At 38.8% G+C, this 18,871-nt stretch overlaps 1 protein-coding gene across 3 annotated transcripts in view; it reads left to right on the top strand.

Annotated features, from left to right (window-relative positions):
- The window catches only part of RNF130 (ring finger protein 130), a 95,608-nt gene that overhangs the window by 22,234 nt on the left and 54,503 nt on the right, over positions 1–18,871 (top strand). For all 3 annotated transcript variants that reach the window (XM_053463615.1, XM_053463616.1, XM_053463614.1), the window contains one exon: positions 10,824–11,018. In XM_053463615.1, the coding sequence (XP_053319590.1) occupies positions 10,824–11,018 (195 nt within the window). The remainder of the gene's footprint in view (positions 1–10,823; positions 11,019–18,871) is intronic.

Here is an 18,871-nt window from a genome sequence, read left to right as displayed (position 1 = left end):
GGAGGTGCAATTAAACCTCCTCCCTATTAACCCCTGGACAGCAAGCTGCAACCAGACTGATGAGGAGCCAACAACCTCAAATATGTGCAAACAGGGAAAAGAAAAAATGTCGGTGCGCTAAGCTAGTCACAGGCTCAAATAATACAAATGTGTAATATGAGGCCTACCAAACAGGTGTAAGCATGCTGCAAGAAACAGTGTATTGGCTGTGCAATGTATACAAAAAAAAAAAACTGTAGGAGATGAGAGTAGGTTCTCACCCTATTGAGAGTGTGCCTTGACGTGGCGGGTGAGCTTAATTATGCTTTGGCCAATTCATATAACCAAAACCTCTCGTTTATATTATGTTTATATATTTGTTGCCAACTTTATTAGGGTAAGAAGCGCAGACAGTTTTTGTTTTTTGTATACATTGCACAGCCAATACACTGTTTCTTGCAGCATGCTTACACCTGTTTGGTAGGCCTCATATTACACATTTGTATTATTTGAGCCTGTGACTAGCTTAGCGCACCGACATTTTTTCTTTTCCCTGTTTGCACATATTTGAGGTTGTTGGCTCCTCATCAGTCTGGTTGCAGCTTGCTGTCCAGGGGTTAATAGGGAGGAGGTTTAATTGCACCTCCCCCAACACATTAATAAGGTTTTGGTAGCAGTATAAACTGCTTTGTGTGCCCACTATGTAGGAGGTGAGAGTAGGTTCTCACCCTATTGAGAGTGTGCCTTGACGTGGCGGGTGAGCTTAATTATGCTTTGGCCAATTCATATAACCAAAACCTCTCGTTTATATTATGTTTATATATTTGTTGCCAACTTTATTAGGGTAAGAAGCGCAGACAGTTTTTGTTTTTTGTATACCATTTCATCTGTGGACAGGGGGTGTTGGCAGTAGTACCCACCTCACCTCTGTTCTGTCAAGTCCCCATCCCTTTTATGTCTCAAATGGGTAGCCCACCACACTATCTCTTCCTGCCTTCGATATAGTGCAGAAGAGTAATAGCTCCTAGACTAAGTCTTATGGTTACAGTACGCTCTCCGGTTAATCAGTTGCACTGATCACATACATCTGAAGGTTCTCAGAAGAGAACATGGTTAAACAATTACAAGGGTAGAGGAATCATTCCTGTATAAATATTTAATGTAATAATCTTTTTTCATCAGTTAAACTTTAAATGACCAGTATAATTTTCCACTCCATAGAAAATTGGTGCAAAAATGAAATATCAAATGCCATAGCTAATGTGTATTTCATAACTACATACAATTTTTAAATTACTTGCTATACACTAGTGCCAGTGATGCATTTACTTTTGGCGCTGAGCAGCACCCCCAGCTGCCCATTCGGCAGCCTCCATCCTCACTGCCTTTTATCGCATCCTCCACAGCATCAGCTTGACACACTCCTTCAAAGTAATAGGGGAACCTGGTTGTAGGTTGGGGGTAATATGACGTCATGTTGGTCACTCAGCCCAATGACCAGCAGGATGGACATCTGTCATGTTTGAAAGGAAAACGCAGCAAATTAGTATGTATATGTCAATACAGATTAAAGGGACACTCCAGCCATCATGTTTACTTTAATTCCTAAATTGCGTGGTCCCTTTTGGGTGGTCTATTTTGGAAATGTGTTGTGGGATTTTTTACAATCACTCCAAATGCATTTGTCCTTTTCCCACCCAACCCCCAGCTAAATACATCTCCATGCATGTGATGTGCATGTGATGTGACTTGGATACGCCGTGCCAGATGGTGCCAACAAGTGTGCCATAGTGATAAGAAGTTTAAATACCGGCAAAAGTCACCAGGCTGCCAGGGTTGGGATACCTTTTGGCGGTAACTAGGTCTGGATGGTATTCCCGACATCCTGGCCCTATGACACTCACATAATCCTGGGTACTTGACAGTCCGCCAGAATTAATCCAAAGGATTGTAGAAATCCCAAATTCCTGGTCCATGAGCCCCTCTGCAACCCAACCTGTCACATGGTGAGCTCTGCGTGCAGATTTCAATGGGAGCAGTTTCCTGCCACTGACTGACAGCTTCAAAAGCCAATCAGTGGCAAGAAATGTTGAACCATGGAGGAAAAAGACAATTCTTGTAGCATGGTTGCAGCTTCTGTGCCAGTAATTGCTTTATTATTTATTTTCATTTTGGAAAATGTTCACAGAATACTTAAATATGCATTCTTCTATAGTATGAGTGTCCGGGACATCAGAGCTGAGAAGTATTCCTTTAACAACTGGTGCATGGTTGCTAACATTCAAGCGTTGCCCACCTATTCCGCAGGCTTACTTATTACACAGCAATGAACAGCCCTCTGAAAGGTTATATGGGAAGAATGGCCCGTTTGTATAAATATTTACCGGGTATCATGCAGCCTCTAGCAAATTCTTACGTGTAGATCCACCCAGCCTGTGCTAAACATTACCTGTCTAACAGCCCTCTTAGGGGGTAAAAAGTAATGAAGGCTCTGCTTGCGGGGTCACTACCAGCACGCTTACAAGTCAAGGGCAGACGTATTATTGACGGGTATCTGGTGCCTATTAAAATGTAGTATGCATTGATCTTAATTACGTCAAGTTCTGCTTAACATTTTAACGTTCATGCATTCCAGAACTGATAGTAATCAGCAAACTTAACGCCATTTAAAATAGCAAATTCTCATGCTTCGTTCGTACACACGCTCCTTAAAGAGGAAGTCCCATGAAAAATTATATTTATTTTTTTTTGAGCCTTACAGTTCTGACTGTAAAGTAGTTAAGATTTAAATGAATTATTTAGTAGTCAATTTAGTTTCCTACTATTCCTTATCTGCAAGCCTGGAAGCCTCCATTGTAGGCAGTCATATTTGTTGATGCTTAAACACCATGCTGAGCTGTTTTTTTTTTATGGCAAAGCTAAAGGAGTCCTGTTAACTCTTTACACTGTAGACTTTCACTGGTCAGATTGTCCAGCTGGATGATTAAGACTAAGCCATTCAATTGTTTACCACAAGGCAGTATGCGTGTCTAGAACATGGTTCCACGATAACAAACATATACACTACTGTCTGAAAGTATGGTGTTAGCTAAAAGCTAGAGTCATCTTAAAATAGAAAATACAATGTTTTTGAAATCTGATTTTTTATCTGATATTAGAAATAAAAAAAATCGTGGACATTCTACTTTAAAGAGACTATAGTAGGGACTAACGGGTTTTAAAAAGGGACAGGGGCTGTTCTTCCTAAAGAGGCGCACATTTGGGTCCTATATATGAGTTACACATGATAATGATGAATTTAACATATACACATTATAAATATTTGTATAAATATACATGTGTGTTTAGACTGTATTCTGAAATTCCTAATACGTGGTAACTTTCTGAGCAAACTGGCCCCTGAGACTCTTGAAGTATTAACCCCTTAATAGATCACATTCTAGTGATGCAATAATGCTGACATCCAAATGTCGAGCATGGGTTTCAAATGTGGTATGACAGTGAGAAAAGTATCCGTCGTTAGTTCCCGGATATCATTAACTCAGAGGAGAATACAAAGGCGTCAGCTTCAAAATGTATGACCTCGGATATTTGCCCAATTCGCCCTGTCATTGCATAAAAACCATTAGAATCTGGGGCAAAACTGACAGATATGCTAATACTGGTCTGAGAACAAATTAGCAGATAATATGTTGGTCTGCGGATTTTGATTTTAGTCTTCCTAAAAAAACATGAAAAGGAAAACAACCGGTATCCTGACTGGAACACCTTCCCTTAGGGGTAATCGGGACACTCGCCAAATCAGCTTCTTCAGTATAAGTGGCTCATGTGCTTAGAACATTTGCCAGCATGCACTTGACCTCCTCATGCCGATCGATTGCAAGATAACTTTTTTGTCTAACGTTTTACAGCCTCTCCTAAAAGAAGGAAAGAAGGAGGGTCAGATATGGCCCAGAACATCCCTGCATACCTTCGCAGGCATCTATGGCCGTGATTTCCCTGACCGGGGCATTTTTAAAAACATTCTTAAAATGTAGAAACTGCATTTTTAAACTTGTCATTTAATGTAAAATGCACAAAAAGTGCTAATATATATAGGTATATAGGGCTATACCACACTACCTTTGTCATCTCCAACCCCAGTATCATTCAGCTGCTGGATTTGAACATGGTGCCCTCCAGGAATTAACGGCTCAAGGGCACTGAATGGGTCACTTAAATGTTACATGTACTTTCCAACCCATAGTGATGTGGTTGTGATGAAATGCATTGCGTGAGGTCATAACGTCCAATTATGATGGCTGCTAATTAACATCGATGTCTGATTGCTCGGTTTATATATGGATCTCTCACGCTATATCGCTCTCTTGAACCCTCTGTCTTTCTTTTCTTGATCTGTATGTAATAATGTAATATATGTAATAATGTTTATAGAATTACATTCTGTAAATACATTATTGTGTGTCTAATTACATCAGCAGGTGACAAAGACACGTAGTCTTGATAAAGCTCTGTCCCCCAGTAAACATTTGGATTATATGTTCAAAATATTTAATGGATACCTATTAATACATATTATTTAATAAACACTGTTTATCATATGTTTATAGAGTAGGTTAACGGGATTGAGAGCTGCCTTATAACTCTTAGGGATATTTTTCCAAGTTATTTGCATTTACATTTCACAGCCTCGCTTCAAGTCTAAAAATCTAAAAATGGTGCAAGAACTGTGGAAAGAACAAAGTGTGCTCATACATTGAACAACGCAAATAACGAAGTGACAATGAAGATAAAGTAACCTAGAAAAATCCACAAGTAGTTTCTCAGATAATTTAAAGAAGTGAAGCAAGACAGATACGTTGGCAGCGAGGAAGTGAAAGGGGAGCTACGAGGTTTGTAACGTGAAGAATTAAGAATATTTTGATATAATTAACCACCAGTATTTTTGTATTATTTAATTTAGTCATGTGCATGGAAGCTACTTCTGTAGTTGATAATGATGGTCCACAGATTGTTTGTGGTCCCCAGAATAATTCAAGGTGGTCTTCAGGATCATATGACGCACTCAAAAGGTAGATCATAGGTCTTCAGAGCCTTTTACACACGTTGTAAAACCAATGGTTTAAAACATACGTTGCATTTAAACGAGTGAGGATGTGGGTGGGAGGAAGGGAGATTTTTATCATTTATATTAAAATGGGAACTAGTAAACATACCACAACCGACTGTGGGAAAAGAGACGTGAAGGAATTCCCTGTCAAGTCTTCTAAATGCTTGTAAATCACCCATATTATATATCTGTAGAGTATAAGCTTGTAAACTTAATGTATTGGTTTGTCTTAGACAATTCTACTTTATATATGTATATATGTATATATGTATATATATATATATATATATATATATATATATATATTGTGGTAAAGTGTATGGGAGAGTGGTTGATGGGATATATATCTCACCTGGTTACCTCAGCCAGGCACGGTAGTAAACCCAGGTGCTCTCAGGTGAGGCTTCCTAAGCTCATTACTGGGGAGGAAGCCTTAAAAGAGAGGGCTGTTGGGTTTGCAGAGGAAGGAGGGACTGAGGCAGGGAGCAGCTACAGCCAGCGCTGCAGCCCACCAGGTATGAAGCTTTACCCATGCAAAACCTGTTACTTTGCTTTGTGCCAGACCTTAGGCTTGTAGAGAGGTATCCGGATGTTTAGTTAGAGCTGGACAGGCTTAGAGTTTGTTTTCAAGGTGCTCTGTGCCTACATCTTCTAAATAAACACGCTTGACTTTTGAAACCTGTGTGAATACAGTCATTGCCGCCCCATATGTGAGCTGTCCCCTAAAATATATATATATATATATATATATATATATATATATATTATATATTTATTGTAAAAAGTGTTGTGTAAATGGGTGGTACTAAATAAATAAAAGATAATAATAAAAATAATAATAATAATAATAAGCATGTGGCCAAGAAGAAATCCCTTTAGAATCCAAATTTGTGGATTTTCCATACCCTGTTGCACCCAACATTTAAAACGATATGTTGATATTTAACTTTTAGAAACAAAATAATGTATTTATTTACACAGTTTAAGTTATCAACACATTCTCTGCCGTTTCTATGCCCATTATTGCATTCCTATAAATTTTGGACATGTGGTCACAAAAGATATAAGAGGGTCAATTTCTCCTGCCGAAAATCTCTTAAGCATCAAACTAAAAATAGAGTTACTACCAGGAATACAAGCTGAGCATCCCTTTCTAATTCGTTTTGCAATTTCAGTTTTTCCGCAGGAACAATAATATTTTTAAAAGCGCACGCAAAAACAAAGGGAAAGAAATGGGTACCTTACAGGCCAGGAATAATTTGTTTCGCAGAAATGCTGAGAGAAAACAAGCAGAATCAGTGCGTGTTAACTCCAGCGTTCAGCCTGAAAATGAGAAATTACGTGGTGAGAGAGAACAAGCAGCAGCCATAGGCTGAGCATGATCCGGGTCTTAATGTGTTTCTTTTAGTCTTATCTGTCCCGACGCGCTTCGCGTGTGAGATCTAGACTAGAAGAATTGCTTGCATGGAATTCCTAATTTATTTCTTTTCATTTTTATGCTGTGCTGCTCAGTCACTTTTGGCAAACACAAAATGTTACAGTATAAACTAAACGAAACCTATGGCATGGTGTTTTAAGACTAAAATAATCATTCTCGTATTAGATTCAGGACAGTCATATGCCTATCCCATGTTACGTTACATTACATTACTATATTAACCTCTGCCGCCTCTTCCACTAATCTATCAACCTCTCAATAAAGTAAACCTCCTTACATTACTTCTAAGCCTCTGATCCTCTAGTTTTAGATGATGAGCTCTTTTGAGCTCTCTTCCATCTCCCAGCTATACATATTGAGATCCCTAATAAATAATGAGGAGCTAGAGGAGTACTGAACATCTGTCAGTAGAATTCAAAACCATTGAACGGTGGTCCAGAAGGATAATTCATCTTCGTCAAGATCATTCACATCATTCACTGACGTTGGTGTTACATGGGTTGGATTTACATCCCAGGCAACACTATTCACTAGGATCAACATCAGCCATTTCTTCCGGGGCACAAATAATTTTCACATGTGGCTGACCTGCATGAATAAAGTGCTGCCCTAGTGGCGGTTTTTAGGCACACAAAAGATGATCAGTTAGTGAATAATAATACCGGTGGGTCTGATCTCAGCAGTCCTGTTGTCCAAGGCATAGTTGACCTAAGCCTGAATACACCACTGTACCACATACTGCATGGTAGTACGATATATGTGCTGCTTAGCAGTGGCCACCATAATATAGGCATAATTACTACTGTCAACCCCCACTGTGGCCCAATAAAACATGTCTGTTACCCTGCTTTGTCTGCTGCAAGACCCCTTAAGCATCATGCCCAGTCTGGGGAACCGGGTCCTAGGTAATACCGATAACATACCTAGAAAGAGAATATTTCTGGCTCTCAAAAGAACTGAAGGGGGCTGAGCGGGGTATGGTTAGTCCAATCCCCTGTTTTCCCACATTATATACATTGACCTGAAGACCTGCAGCCTCTGGACAACATTTGGTGAGTCCCGGGTGTTAACTCCCTAAACGCAAAAAGAAGATTTTTTAAAAACGCTTTTATATTTCAGCTATTATTGAACTTTGTATTTTCTGATGAGACTATGCTATTCTGTTTCATATTCTATTACAGTGATTTACAGTTGTTTTTCTCAAACATGGTTCATTTTACCCTCTTTCCATGATCTGTAGTAAATAATTGATAGGTGCCTTTTCATATATTCTATGTTGTATACAAATGTAAGTAGAAAAGCCATAAACATAAATAATACAAGTTGATTTTTTTTAAATGTATAAAGAATAAATCAGCTGAATTGCAATAGATCATTAAAAGCGGCAGTTATATTGTACCATGGGAGCAGTTGCCTCTTCTGATCACATTCTTATAGAATAACAGATGCATAATAATGTCAGCTTCTGTTTCCTCTATGAAGGGGAGTCATGGTTTATCTGGTCTGTGGAGCCAATTCCTAACCTAAAAGAAACCATAGAGGAGTAACTTCAAAACGGTGACGTACCGTATTGGCTCGTATAGGCCGCACCCTTAAAGTTTGGTGCTATTTTAAAGAAAAAAATATTTTTAAAGAAAAAATACACATTAGTGGAATGGTAAAACAGTATTTTGTCTAATGAATGAACAGGAATACATGTATTTTAGCATTTTTGAGATCTATCAGTTTGTCAGCATATGTTATATACAGACAGAAAACCAACAGCCATTTTAAGGTCCCCTCCTTAATTCATAATGCACCTTACTTATAGATAGGCCCTTCTGCCACCCCAGATATGCAACTCTGCCCCCCTGAAATGCTTTATGCCCCCTAGAAATGCCCACCTGCCCCCCCCAGATATGCTTTATGACCACTAGAAATGGCCACCTGCCCCCTAGATGTGCCGCTCTGCCCCCCTGATATCCATGCATGTATCGGGCGACACGAACTGCGCATTCCTGCGCAAAACCCCGAATATAGGCCGCACCCCCACTTTAAAGACCTAAAATGGGGGTGGCCTATGTTTGGGCCAATACGGTAGATAAGAACCGTTCGGCCCATCTAGCCTGTCCATTTGTTTTCCTCCTGTAAAAACCTCAAACCTGGATCCTTGGTCGTGTCTTATATTCAGGATAGCCTTATGTCAATCCCATTCATGCGTAAATTCCCTCAATGAAATGTAGCTGCCACACTCTTGACAATTCTTCTAATTTACTTAAATCGTTAGTCATTCGGCTTATTTGACCAGGAATGTCTTCCCGTTTGCACACTTTTGGATGATTGATGAATATACATACCTCACCTTCCAGACCGTTTGTAATATGGCTAATAAAAATAGTAAAAAGAAAGTGTCCAAATACAAATCCCTGAGGTACCCCACAGGTAACAAGACTTTCCTTTGAATATACCGTTAGATACAACCTCCTGTCTCTCTTGTCATTAATGGGCGACAAACATCTTACTGAAATCTTAATATAGGCTGTAAGCTCATCAGTGGGGCCCTCATAAGCCCACCATCCCTGCCTAGAACAAAAGTACCATAAGGCTAGATGGCAAGCTCCTCATCTCCTGATGTGTCTATGTATTAATGTATATTTGTAATGCATGCGGTAATCAAAAAATGAAGTAGGTTAGTTAGACAAAAACTAAAACCTTGCTGTTAATCCTTTCCTTTAACTTGGTTTCCTTCTAATGATGTCAGGCTTGCTGGTCTGTAGTTAGCAGAGTCTTCACGGCTACCATAAAGATTACTTTATTTTTCACTGAAGCTTACTGTATGGTATTTCTGTACTCGTATAAGTCAAGGACACTTTCTTCCAAACACCTAGGGAGTCGACGCACAAGAGAGTTTTAAGTTCTCAGCTACAGCGGCAAGAATTCTTAGAACACTAAGTCTTTATAAAATAGCAAAGCCATCAGAAAAAATGAATTCTTTTTTTGGAGGGAGAGACACAGCTCTATATCGTGAAACCAAGTCATATGTAAGTCTGTAATCAAACATTTCGGATCACTAAAACATTTTTTTATTTGCTAATTTAATAGCCTTGCATGTTAATTTCCTTTTTTTCTCATTACATTTAATATGAGATAAATGTTCAATGAAGGTACAGAACTTTCATTTCAGTAGTGAATATGCTGTCATTTGACAGTTAGCTGAATATCCGCATGTCAAATCACAAACAAGTGTTCTCTTTGTCGCCGCTGCCCCAAACATCGAATTAATTTAATCACTATAAAAGCACTGCTACAAAGGGAGAAAGAAAGCCTTTCTTCTCTTTTATTTTGTTCATTTTACGTAAGACGATGGAGCGTTGGCAGGTTGTAGGAACAAAAAGGGTTTCCATACTTGCGGTGAAGTGTTTATTTATGTTCGCGGGGATGGAATTAGTTTTCAGATAAATCTATTGCTTTAATAACGCACAAATGGGGCCTTCGATTCACAGCGTTGGATAGTTTATTGGTGCGCAGAAGTCTGACTTGAAACCACTCTGCCGGTAGCTGTCTCATGCCGTGATTTTTAGCCAGGGGCTAATATGTGTTTTCAAACATCGTTCCTGAGTATCTCATTAATATGTTTGTGTATACAAACCACAGAATGTGTGCAGCGAGTGCACTGGTACACTAGCAGATGGCTTTTCAGATCTCTGTGGCGAGAAGACTTTCAGCTCACCCAGGACCAGACTGGGATGTAAAATTGTCCCCATCACTTTTAAGCCATTTGACTGCATGCTACACTTTTATATTGCCTAGAAGTGCAGTGTGTGGCTGCCAGAGGGGCAATAATAATGGGTTGGAGGCTAATGGGCACCACCTCAATAGGCAACCACCCAGTGTGCCTGATGGCCAGTCTGAGTTCATCGTCCCATACTGAAGTATTCCACATTTGACTTAATTGACTTACTTTTACCTGGTATGTATGAAGCAGCCTGTATAGGTAACTTTATATTCTAAAATGCTATTTTTAGTTGTATTTTTATTGTATAATGAAGGGCCAATTCTGGTGAGCATCTTCAAGAATTGTATATATCGTTATAATGCACAGTTAAATTAGTAAGATTCTTTAAAGAGAGCTCACTAGTTAGATTATCCATTATTCAAGGCCAATCAACCTTCTAACAGGAGAAACCTGTTTGGTGTCACTGGTGGGGCTGAGGAGTTGACCCACAACTCTTCTGCAAACTCACTTTGAGTTGCCCTAAATTTCATGGATTTTGAAAATATCTCAGTTAATGTTCATTTCTCTCTCTTGTCTTCTAGTGATAGATCGACAAGGCTGTGACCCTCAAACCCGTTTCCACGTGCCCCCAAACACTAAGCACTGGATCGCATTTCTACAGCGAGGGAATTGTACGTTCAAGGAAAAGATCCTACGTGCTGCCTCTCACAATGCTTCGGCAGTTGTCATCTATAACAACAATTCCAAGGAAGAACACGTGACAATGACCCATGCAGGTAAGTTGTGTAGGGAATTGCATTTATCATCAGGAAGACACCAAGCCTGAAAACTGTTGTAGAATTTTGAGGTTTATGCACTAAAGCTGTGGTGAATAAACATTTCCACCACCTTAACCACGTATTATGAAGAGCTTCCTACAGAGAAACCCCCAGGTGTCGGCCCTTTATAATGCATAGCTGATACCTGGAGATAGACTTCTTCCTCTAGAACTGCAGGTATGGAGGAAACAATGAAGATTTTTATTTGAAGCATTACATTGATATACAGCAGTAGTTATTCATCCAGTGTCACAGCAAAATGACTTGTAACCATGTTATCGGCATCATGTAGATTGTTGCTATTCGGTTTGAAGGTTTTGCAAGTCTGTGTTACGGTTCCTGCATTTGCTTAGTACTGCAAGAAAAAAAAATTAAAGAAAAGTAAAATCTCTTTGCGACATAAAAAAAAATTGTTGAACATAATTTTGGGTAAAATCACAAAGGAATAAGTGATTTATATTGACTGTTCAGAAGTTACTAACTTGGAGTCTGCAGGTTAAGAGGCAGCTCTGTAGGATGCCTTTCATTTCTGAATCAGAGTACCTCTCTAGGCGTGAAATTTAATTGAAGATTTCTTTATCCCCAAAAGGGGCATTCAAAAAGAAGGCAGTTATTTTCAGGAAATAATGTTAAAATGGGAGGTATTTTTATAATTTGCTACATTGAATCTTTTATGTCCCTCTTTTCATTTTAAATATAATTGCTCATCAGTATACTTGTCTACATGCTCTATGAATTTGGGCATTAAAGTTAAAAAAGGTGAACAAAAATAAAAAAACAAATGAAAGATGCTATTCGGCATTCTTAATCTGCACTCTAAACACTTTTTTTTGCCTAATCTCACTTCAAACAGCTAGTGCTATATTATGCTGGATTTACAATCTACAGTAGTAGAATCTTAGTCTTGCTTTGCTTCTTTGATTGATACTTGGTAAAAGCGGTGTGGCTGGCCCTTTAAAAAAACAATAGTGTGAACATGTGCACTGTAATGTGAATGAATGTAGCAATCGATAAGGTGCAAGAGTATAGACAAATGAATCAATATTCAGTGAGATATTGTTGTGGGCTTGGGTTTGACTTCCGTACCACACGTAATAATAGGAGGCCCCAGGTGTTATACCATGGGCCCAATTTGGAGAATATAATGAGTTACTCACTGACAAAGGTCTGAATTAATAATGATTTAGCTCTCCTTCACTGGGCACCATATGTAGGGATCAGCTTTTAATTCCTGATGGAGTAAAGCAGTAGGAGGGATTTTGCATGCTGAGTCCCACATATGCTGCTGGAAAACAATGCAATTCTTATGACTTCCTTGGGTTAACAATAAAACCATCAGTTTCCAAAAGGGTTAATGTGAACCATTATACGAGGGAGGCCTTCTATCAGTACCATGGACAGCAGTGGGGACAAAGCATGGCTGCTGGCTATCAACTGGCCAGCCTACTAATTGCCCCAAAGCATAGCAATAAAACTGTCGATTTGAAGGAGTGATGCACTTTACCTCAACACAAGGCATCTGACCTCTCCTGACACTCTTTTTTTTAAGAATCCCCAGAAAGACCTATTTCAAAAGTTTTTTTTTTAGTGTTTACACTTGAGGTTGGTGCCCCATGTTTAACCTTAAAGCTTCTATAGGCACCTGCCTTTTTAGGGAATAGAAAGAACTCCTGGTTATGACATACAAACCAAAATAAAATTATAAACATATAATATATTCTTTGTGATGTCTAAAAGACTAAAGGAAAAACGATTAGTCTGAAAATGTGTACAACCGCAGAAGTAAAAAAAATTCAGCCATGACCCGCAGACAAGACCTTGGACATAGAAGCTAGGTTGGTTAACGATTAAACAAATGACTTTATGTCTGTTAAAAAGTATCAAATGCGTTAGTTATTTAGCTAACATGTTTTCTCTTTAATTTCCCCAAGAGCGGTCTGGGAAGTAAAGGTGCTGTTCCACCTACTCTACCCGAATTTAACACATTTATAAATATGGCATTCGAAACACTACTCTCGGGGCTGTGGAATCCCCAAAACCTTTACAGAATGAATCCCTTAATCATGTCAAATGTACTCTCATTTATCATTTTTCATGGAATGTTTGAATTGTCATGTGACAGAAAAGCTGGCACAGATACAGTGTTGCCATAGGAACTGAACCAGATTCGGATTTTAACCGATTAAACCTATAGAGCAAGAATGAAAATGACAGATCTGCTAGGGTGTGTTCACTGAACATACTGCGACACACGATACTTTGGTGTAAGTGATGCGTTTTTTATACAAGGGTTAATCTATCTTCTGGTGGCATGGAGCATAATTCGCAACCTCAGCACAACATGAATTTATATTAACCCTAATCTTGTCTGCTACTAGGATCTAAACACATGGAGACCATACCTTTTTATCAATCTTTAAGTGCGACGGATCATCTTACACGGTGGGATGCGGAGAGTACTAAAAAAATGTATAACTTTTTTTGGTAAAGCGGTTTTAAAGAGCTTTTAGACGGCTCCCTGTGGAGTTGTGTATTTGTTGTGCAACGGCACAAAGACTAAAGGGAGCCCACGACGGGGGTAGGATTTTCATGGTTTTTCTGCACGTGACCTCTGGCAGACCTTGAATCTGGAAGGGCTACACACTTAATGTGAGCTGGGAAAAGGGAAGGCTCTCTGGAGGTCTTCATATCTGACTTTCACTATGTCATCGGCGGCTCTTTACCAGTCGATTCTAGATCCAGGTTATAGTAATGCCATATCTAGAAATGTAGAGGCTATGTATGACCTTGTCGCGACATAATGATTTCTATACAGATCTACCAGCCTTTATGCAGGTTCAGTCATGTGAAGAATGTGGTAACGTCTCTTAGAATATGAAAGTTAATTAGGGAGAAAAAAAACCCAATTAATATCTATACTTAATGTGCTCTGCATTTAAGGTGGGATTTTGTATCTTTTTCTTTCACAGATCTAATCTTTTGACATGTTTTGCAAAAAAGTGCTTTATAAAGTAACAGTTGCAAAATTCCTACACGTTGGTCTTGAGGAACCTTTATACATTGCATCTGATAGCAGATAAGAACTATCTGGCCATCTTAGCATGATTATTTTTCTTCGTGTTGTAAAAAATGTAACCTTATTAAAGTGTCAAATTTTTTCCCCAAAATCTTGTGTTATTGTTCTGTTTAGTGATAGTTTTATATATTAAATAAACCAATGTAATGGTTCTGCTGCCCCATCCTTGGGGAACTGTCTCACTCTTTAGCTAAGACTAGCTCTTGGTGAAGGGGTGATGATATTTAAGCTCTCATCAAATTGTTTTACAACTAGTATCAGAAAACATCTTCTTGCTTTTAAATAACAATTGTAGGTTTTGCATGATGTAATGTTTCCAGACAGCAGCAGATTAGCATAATCCCTTGTGGTAAACAACAGAATTGTTCATTGTTAATACACAGGCCGGACATTGTGTGATGAATGTCCAAGGGGGGACGGACTTCATTAGCATTGCCATAAAGAAACAGCTCAGTGTGGTGTTTAAGCAGGAAAAGATATCATATATTTTTCGTCAACGCCAGTGATGTATCCAGGCTAGGAGGGCAGATCTAGCTTGGCGGCAGTCCTTCTATTACAAAACTCTGTGGCAGATCAAAAAAATGGTATCTGAAGAAAGTCCTTCTTGTTCTGAGAAAATTTTTTTAAAACTCGCGTGGGTAGTGGCATCGATTCTTAAATCTGGGGCTATTCTATGTGCGTGTGTGCACAGAAGGGTATTCCATTCACCCGGAACACTCTCCGAGCCAGCGCTGGAGCTGCAATAATTGCATCATGCAAGTAAGTATAATTAATGCCAAATAGCTGGAGCATGGGGGAACTGCCAAATGCTTATGGGGATTTCTGCAGAAACCTTGTGTGCAATTCCAACGGGGACTACATGAAAATTTAAAGCGACTGTTAAAGTCCATGATGATGGCTGGAGTGTCCCTTTATAGGTGGACTACCACCGCTTTTAACCTAAATAAATTACATAATTAAATCTATTTATAGTTTTGTAGTGTTTTCTGTCAATCAGTGTTTTGGAGATATTTAGGTACTTAAGATATTAAATGTTAATATCTTAATATTAATTGTGGTTCTAAATTAAGTAATACAAAGTGAAGTAAGAAATACTTAATGTTATCAATGCAGGGTTTTAACTCTGACACAAAAGTGTTACTAACAAAATAATTATATTACTTTACACTAGTCATTTATTAGATCTTTATGTATATAGCATGGGCGCAGCCACTATAACTTCCTGCTGTGAGGATCTGCATGATTATTCCTCCCTGTTGTATTTCCTGTGCCCTTACACTCACACTAACACAACTAGGCATTCGACACTAACACACACGCAGACACTCACTCAGACATAATAACACACAGACACTCAATACTAACAATAATGCACATTCTGATGTTTCCACATAATTGCCACAGAGATTCCACATAAACATTATCGCGACTGTGGCCTATGTTCACTGCAGATTTTGGATCTAGAACATATTTATTTTCCCAGGAAACGGTATTAATGAGAAGACGTCTTCCAAAATGCAATTCAATTGTTCTTGTTTGGTAAACATTTCGCCGCAATGTTTGACATTTCTGACAGAAATTAGAAGACTCATTTCAATAGCAAAAGTTATTTTTTTCTCGCAGCTTTGTCGGCTTTCCAGCGATGGTGGCAACCACCCAGAATTCTCTCTTTGGCCAGAAAACAAGACAGCAAGAACAAATGAAGATAACGTTTTAAAAAGCATCTTATGAGACGCTTGGCAAATTTCAGCTTGTACTTCAGTAGCGTTTTTCCCAGTACATGGACGTGCATATGTTTTTTCTTAGCTGCTCATGCAGTTTATTTGCACAACTGAAAATAAACGGGAATACATTGATCTTGAAGCTGTTCCAAGGCCTACATGTTATTTGCAAAAGTGATTATGTATTTTAGATTCACAGTAGCTGGCAGAATAAAAGCGCTCCTGAAAAGGAACATCCGGCAAGCGTTACATGGCTACCCATTAATAGTGCATAAAATAGTTTTAAAGGTACAGTAGAAGTATGATTCCCTAGATTAGTCCCAAGGAAATATTAACTATAAACCTAAAGCCTCCAACCAGGATTTCGTTCTGAAAAATACAATGTATTAAAAGGGATGTTCCAATACCAGCATTTTAATGTTGTAGCAGCTGTGTCAGGGTCCTATTTAGAAAATGTCCTAGGGAGCTATTCCAAAGAATAATACATCTTAAAGTTTGTTTTTTAAAGAGAGAATTCTGAGTAGTTACCAGCAGAGCTGGAAAGCCAACAGAGCTGTGAGAAAAATAACTTTCGCTATGAGTCTTCTAATTTCTGTTAGAAATGTCAAACAGAAATGGCAGCTCCCAGCCTCCCCCATGGTCCGATGATTTTGGCATGGAAGCGCTTCTCTTGAAATCAAACGCTCACAGGGGGTCACCCTCCCCACACTGGAGCTGGTTGATTCTAAGTATATTACGTGCCAGGAGATGTGTCTGGTTGACTAGCCCGGAGGACATCACAAAAATTGAATGGAACGACTCATACGCCTTAAAGTGCATATAATGGCTGGAGTGTCCATACCACTCAGCTGCCCCATTTGCCACATTGTCCTGATGATCTTCTCCACAATGGGGATTCACAGTTTACAGCGAGCTGTAACATCAGTGGAAGTTTGTTCTATAGTCTCCGGTTACACTGGCAACAGAGGTGTTTGGACACCTACATTTTTTGTGATATGATTAGGGTTAACCCAGCTGACATAACTTACGTTGCATGCAACAACTCGTAAAACAGCTAGCATGTTCATTAATAAAGCAGTTAGTTTTGAGTTGACATGAGTTAATGGAAACTTCTGAGTTGCTGACAAGTTGACGCAAGTCAAGTTTTGATTGATCTGAATGTAATTGCAAGTTGGACTAAGAGACTATACTAGTTGCAAATGTTGTTCAATGTGTACGAATTTTCTGCTCAAGCTCATCGTGACTGCCAACTTGCATACACTCGCCTTTTATTTATCAGACTGGTATATGTGAGGAAAGCAAAGCATGTGAACACTGGGCGAAACAGAAATGCAGACAATTCACCCCTAAATTCAAAATAATTCCAATGGCGTCAGTATCATGAACATGATGTCGTCAAACATTGCAGTTACCGTCCTGTCACATAAACAAATAAAAACTTTTAAGATAGAATACAATTTATGAAACATTCTATTACTGATGCTTCATCTTTAAGATGATGCTGTTCTTTCTTCCTATTTGCATCTGCATAATTGGCGCAGTCATCTCACCGAATTTAATGTCCCTCTGATTTTTCCAGAAGTATCAACTGTAATCACTCCCAAATATCCACTGACGTCAAAAGGATCAAAGGTCTATTGACACAGAGTAAAGGTCTGAAGACAGTGTTCCAGAATTTCTACTATTTAATCAAAAACCTTAAAGGCAAAGTTCCATTGGAAAAATAATTCAATTGAGCTTAAAATACAGGAAATTTGGTTTTATTCCATTTTGTTACAAAAAATGTAATCTTCAAACCTGGAGGCTGTCGTTGTCAGTCAGATGAAACTTTTGACAAATTTCTTGCTCAAACAACACACTGAACTGATTCTATATGGCTTTGCTAATGAAGTGTGTTCCTCCATAGTCTTTCATTATTCAGAGTGTCCAGCTGGGTGATTAAGACTGAGCTATTCTTTAGTTTACCACAAGGCAGTATGATAAGGGGCCCGGGTATCTAGTAGCTTGGGCTAAGATACAGAGCTAGAACATGTACAAATATTCAGCTGTCTGAAAACATTACATAACACAAAAAAACTAGTTTGACAGTATTTTTAAAACCATTTTTAATCTAATACTAGTAAAAAGAAATTGGGTGGGAGCTCCCCTTTACCCACATTGTTTGCTTTATGACCACAAAGCTCATAAATGTCCTTTAACATAAATTCTCTGGAATGAAAGCTCAGAAAAATACATAAATGTATACATGCATTAATGGTAGTCATAAAAAAACAAGTTTTCTAAAGGAACAGTCACGTCAGATTTTTGGCTTCACTACACCATGGGCCTAATTACAGAAATTCCCCACCCGCCACCTTGCTGCTGCATCGCATTGAAATTGCACTAAGGCACAGTGCTGAATGTGGAAAAGTCACTATAGAAACCAGTGGAATGTTCATGCTGGTAGATAGTCCTGGGATTGTTTTAAATAAATATGACCCATTATATATATATAGCATTTTTTTAATTAAAAAACGCAAAAAGAAGAAGAAAACACAATTCACCATTCTACTTCATGTTGCTAAGATACTCACCTTGTGGGTCTTTGTGATAATGAATAATTACAAAAAAGTCAAAGTCAAGAACCACTTATTGATGCTGAGGAGCATGTGAGAAGACAACAAGCCCGCTCTTGGGAATTATTTTGTGTTTAATGTGTTTTACTTCTAACATGCAAAGATCTGGGATATAGAAGATCATGTGATGGAGGCAGCCACTACCGGGTCATCATTTCTTAATACATACCTCCCAACAGTCTTTGTTTTCATAGGACTGTCCCAATTTTCAGGTAGCTCATGGTTGAAAGGATTTCTGATCTCCCCTGACTGGCCCAAGGAACTGAAAAATCAACGGAGGCTGTGCTGTCTCGTGGGGGCTATAAGGCCAGCAGTGGTCATTCTCATCTGCTTCCAGGGCTGGTGCCCACCCTCTCCACTTCTTGTCACACCGCCCCAGCACATGTGTCTTGATTTGGA

This window comes from Spea bombifrons, chromosome 4, assembly GCF_027358695.1.
Source record: "Spea bombifrons isolate aSpeBom1 chromosome 4, aSpeBom1.2.pri, whole genome shotgun sequence".
Lineage (NCBI taxonomy): Eukaryota > Metazoa > Chordata > Amphibia > Anura > Pelobatidae > Spea > Spea bombifrons.
Note: the sequence above shows the minus strand (reverse complement) of the source record. Positions and strands in the feature narration are given on the sequence as shown.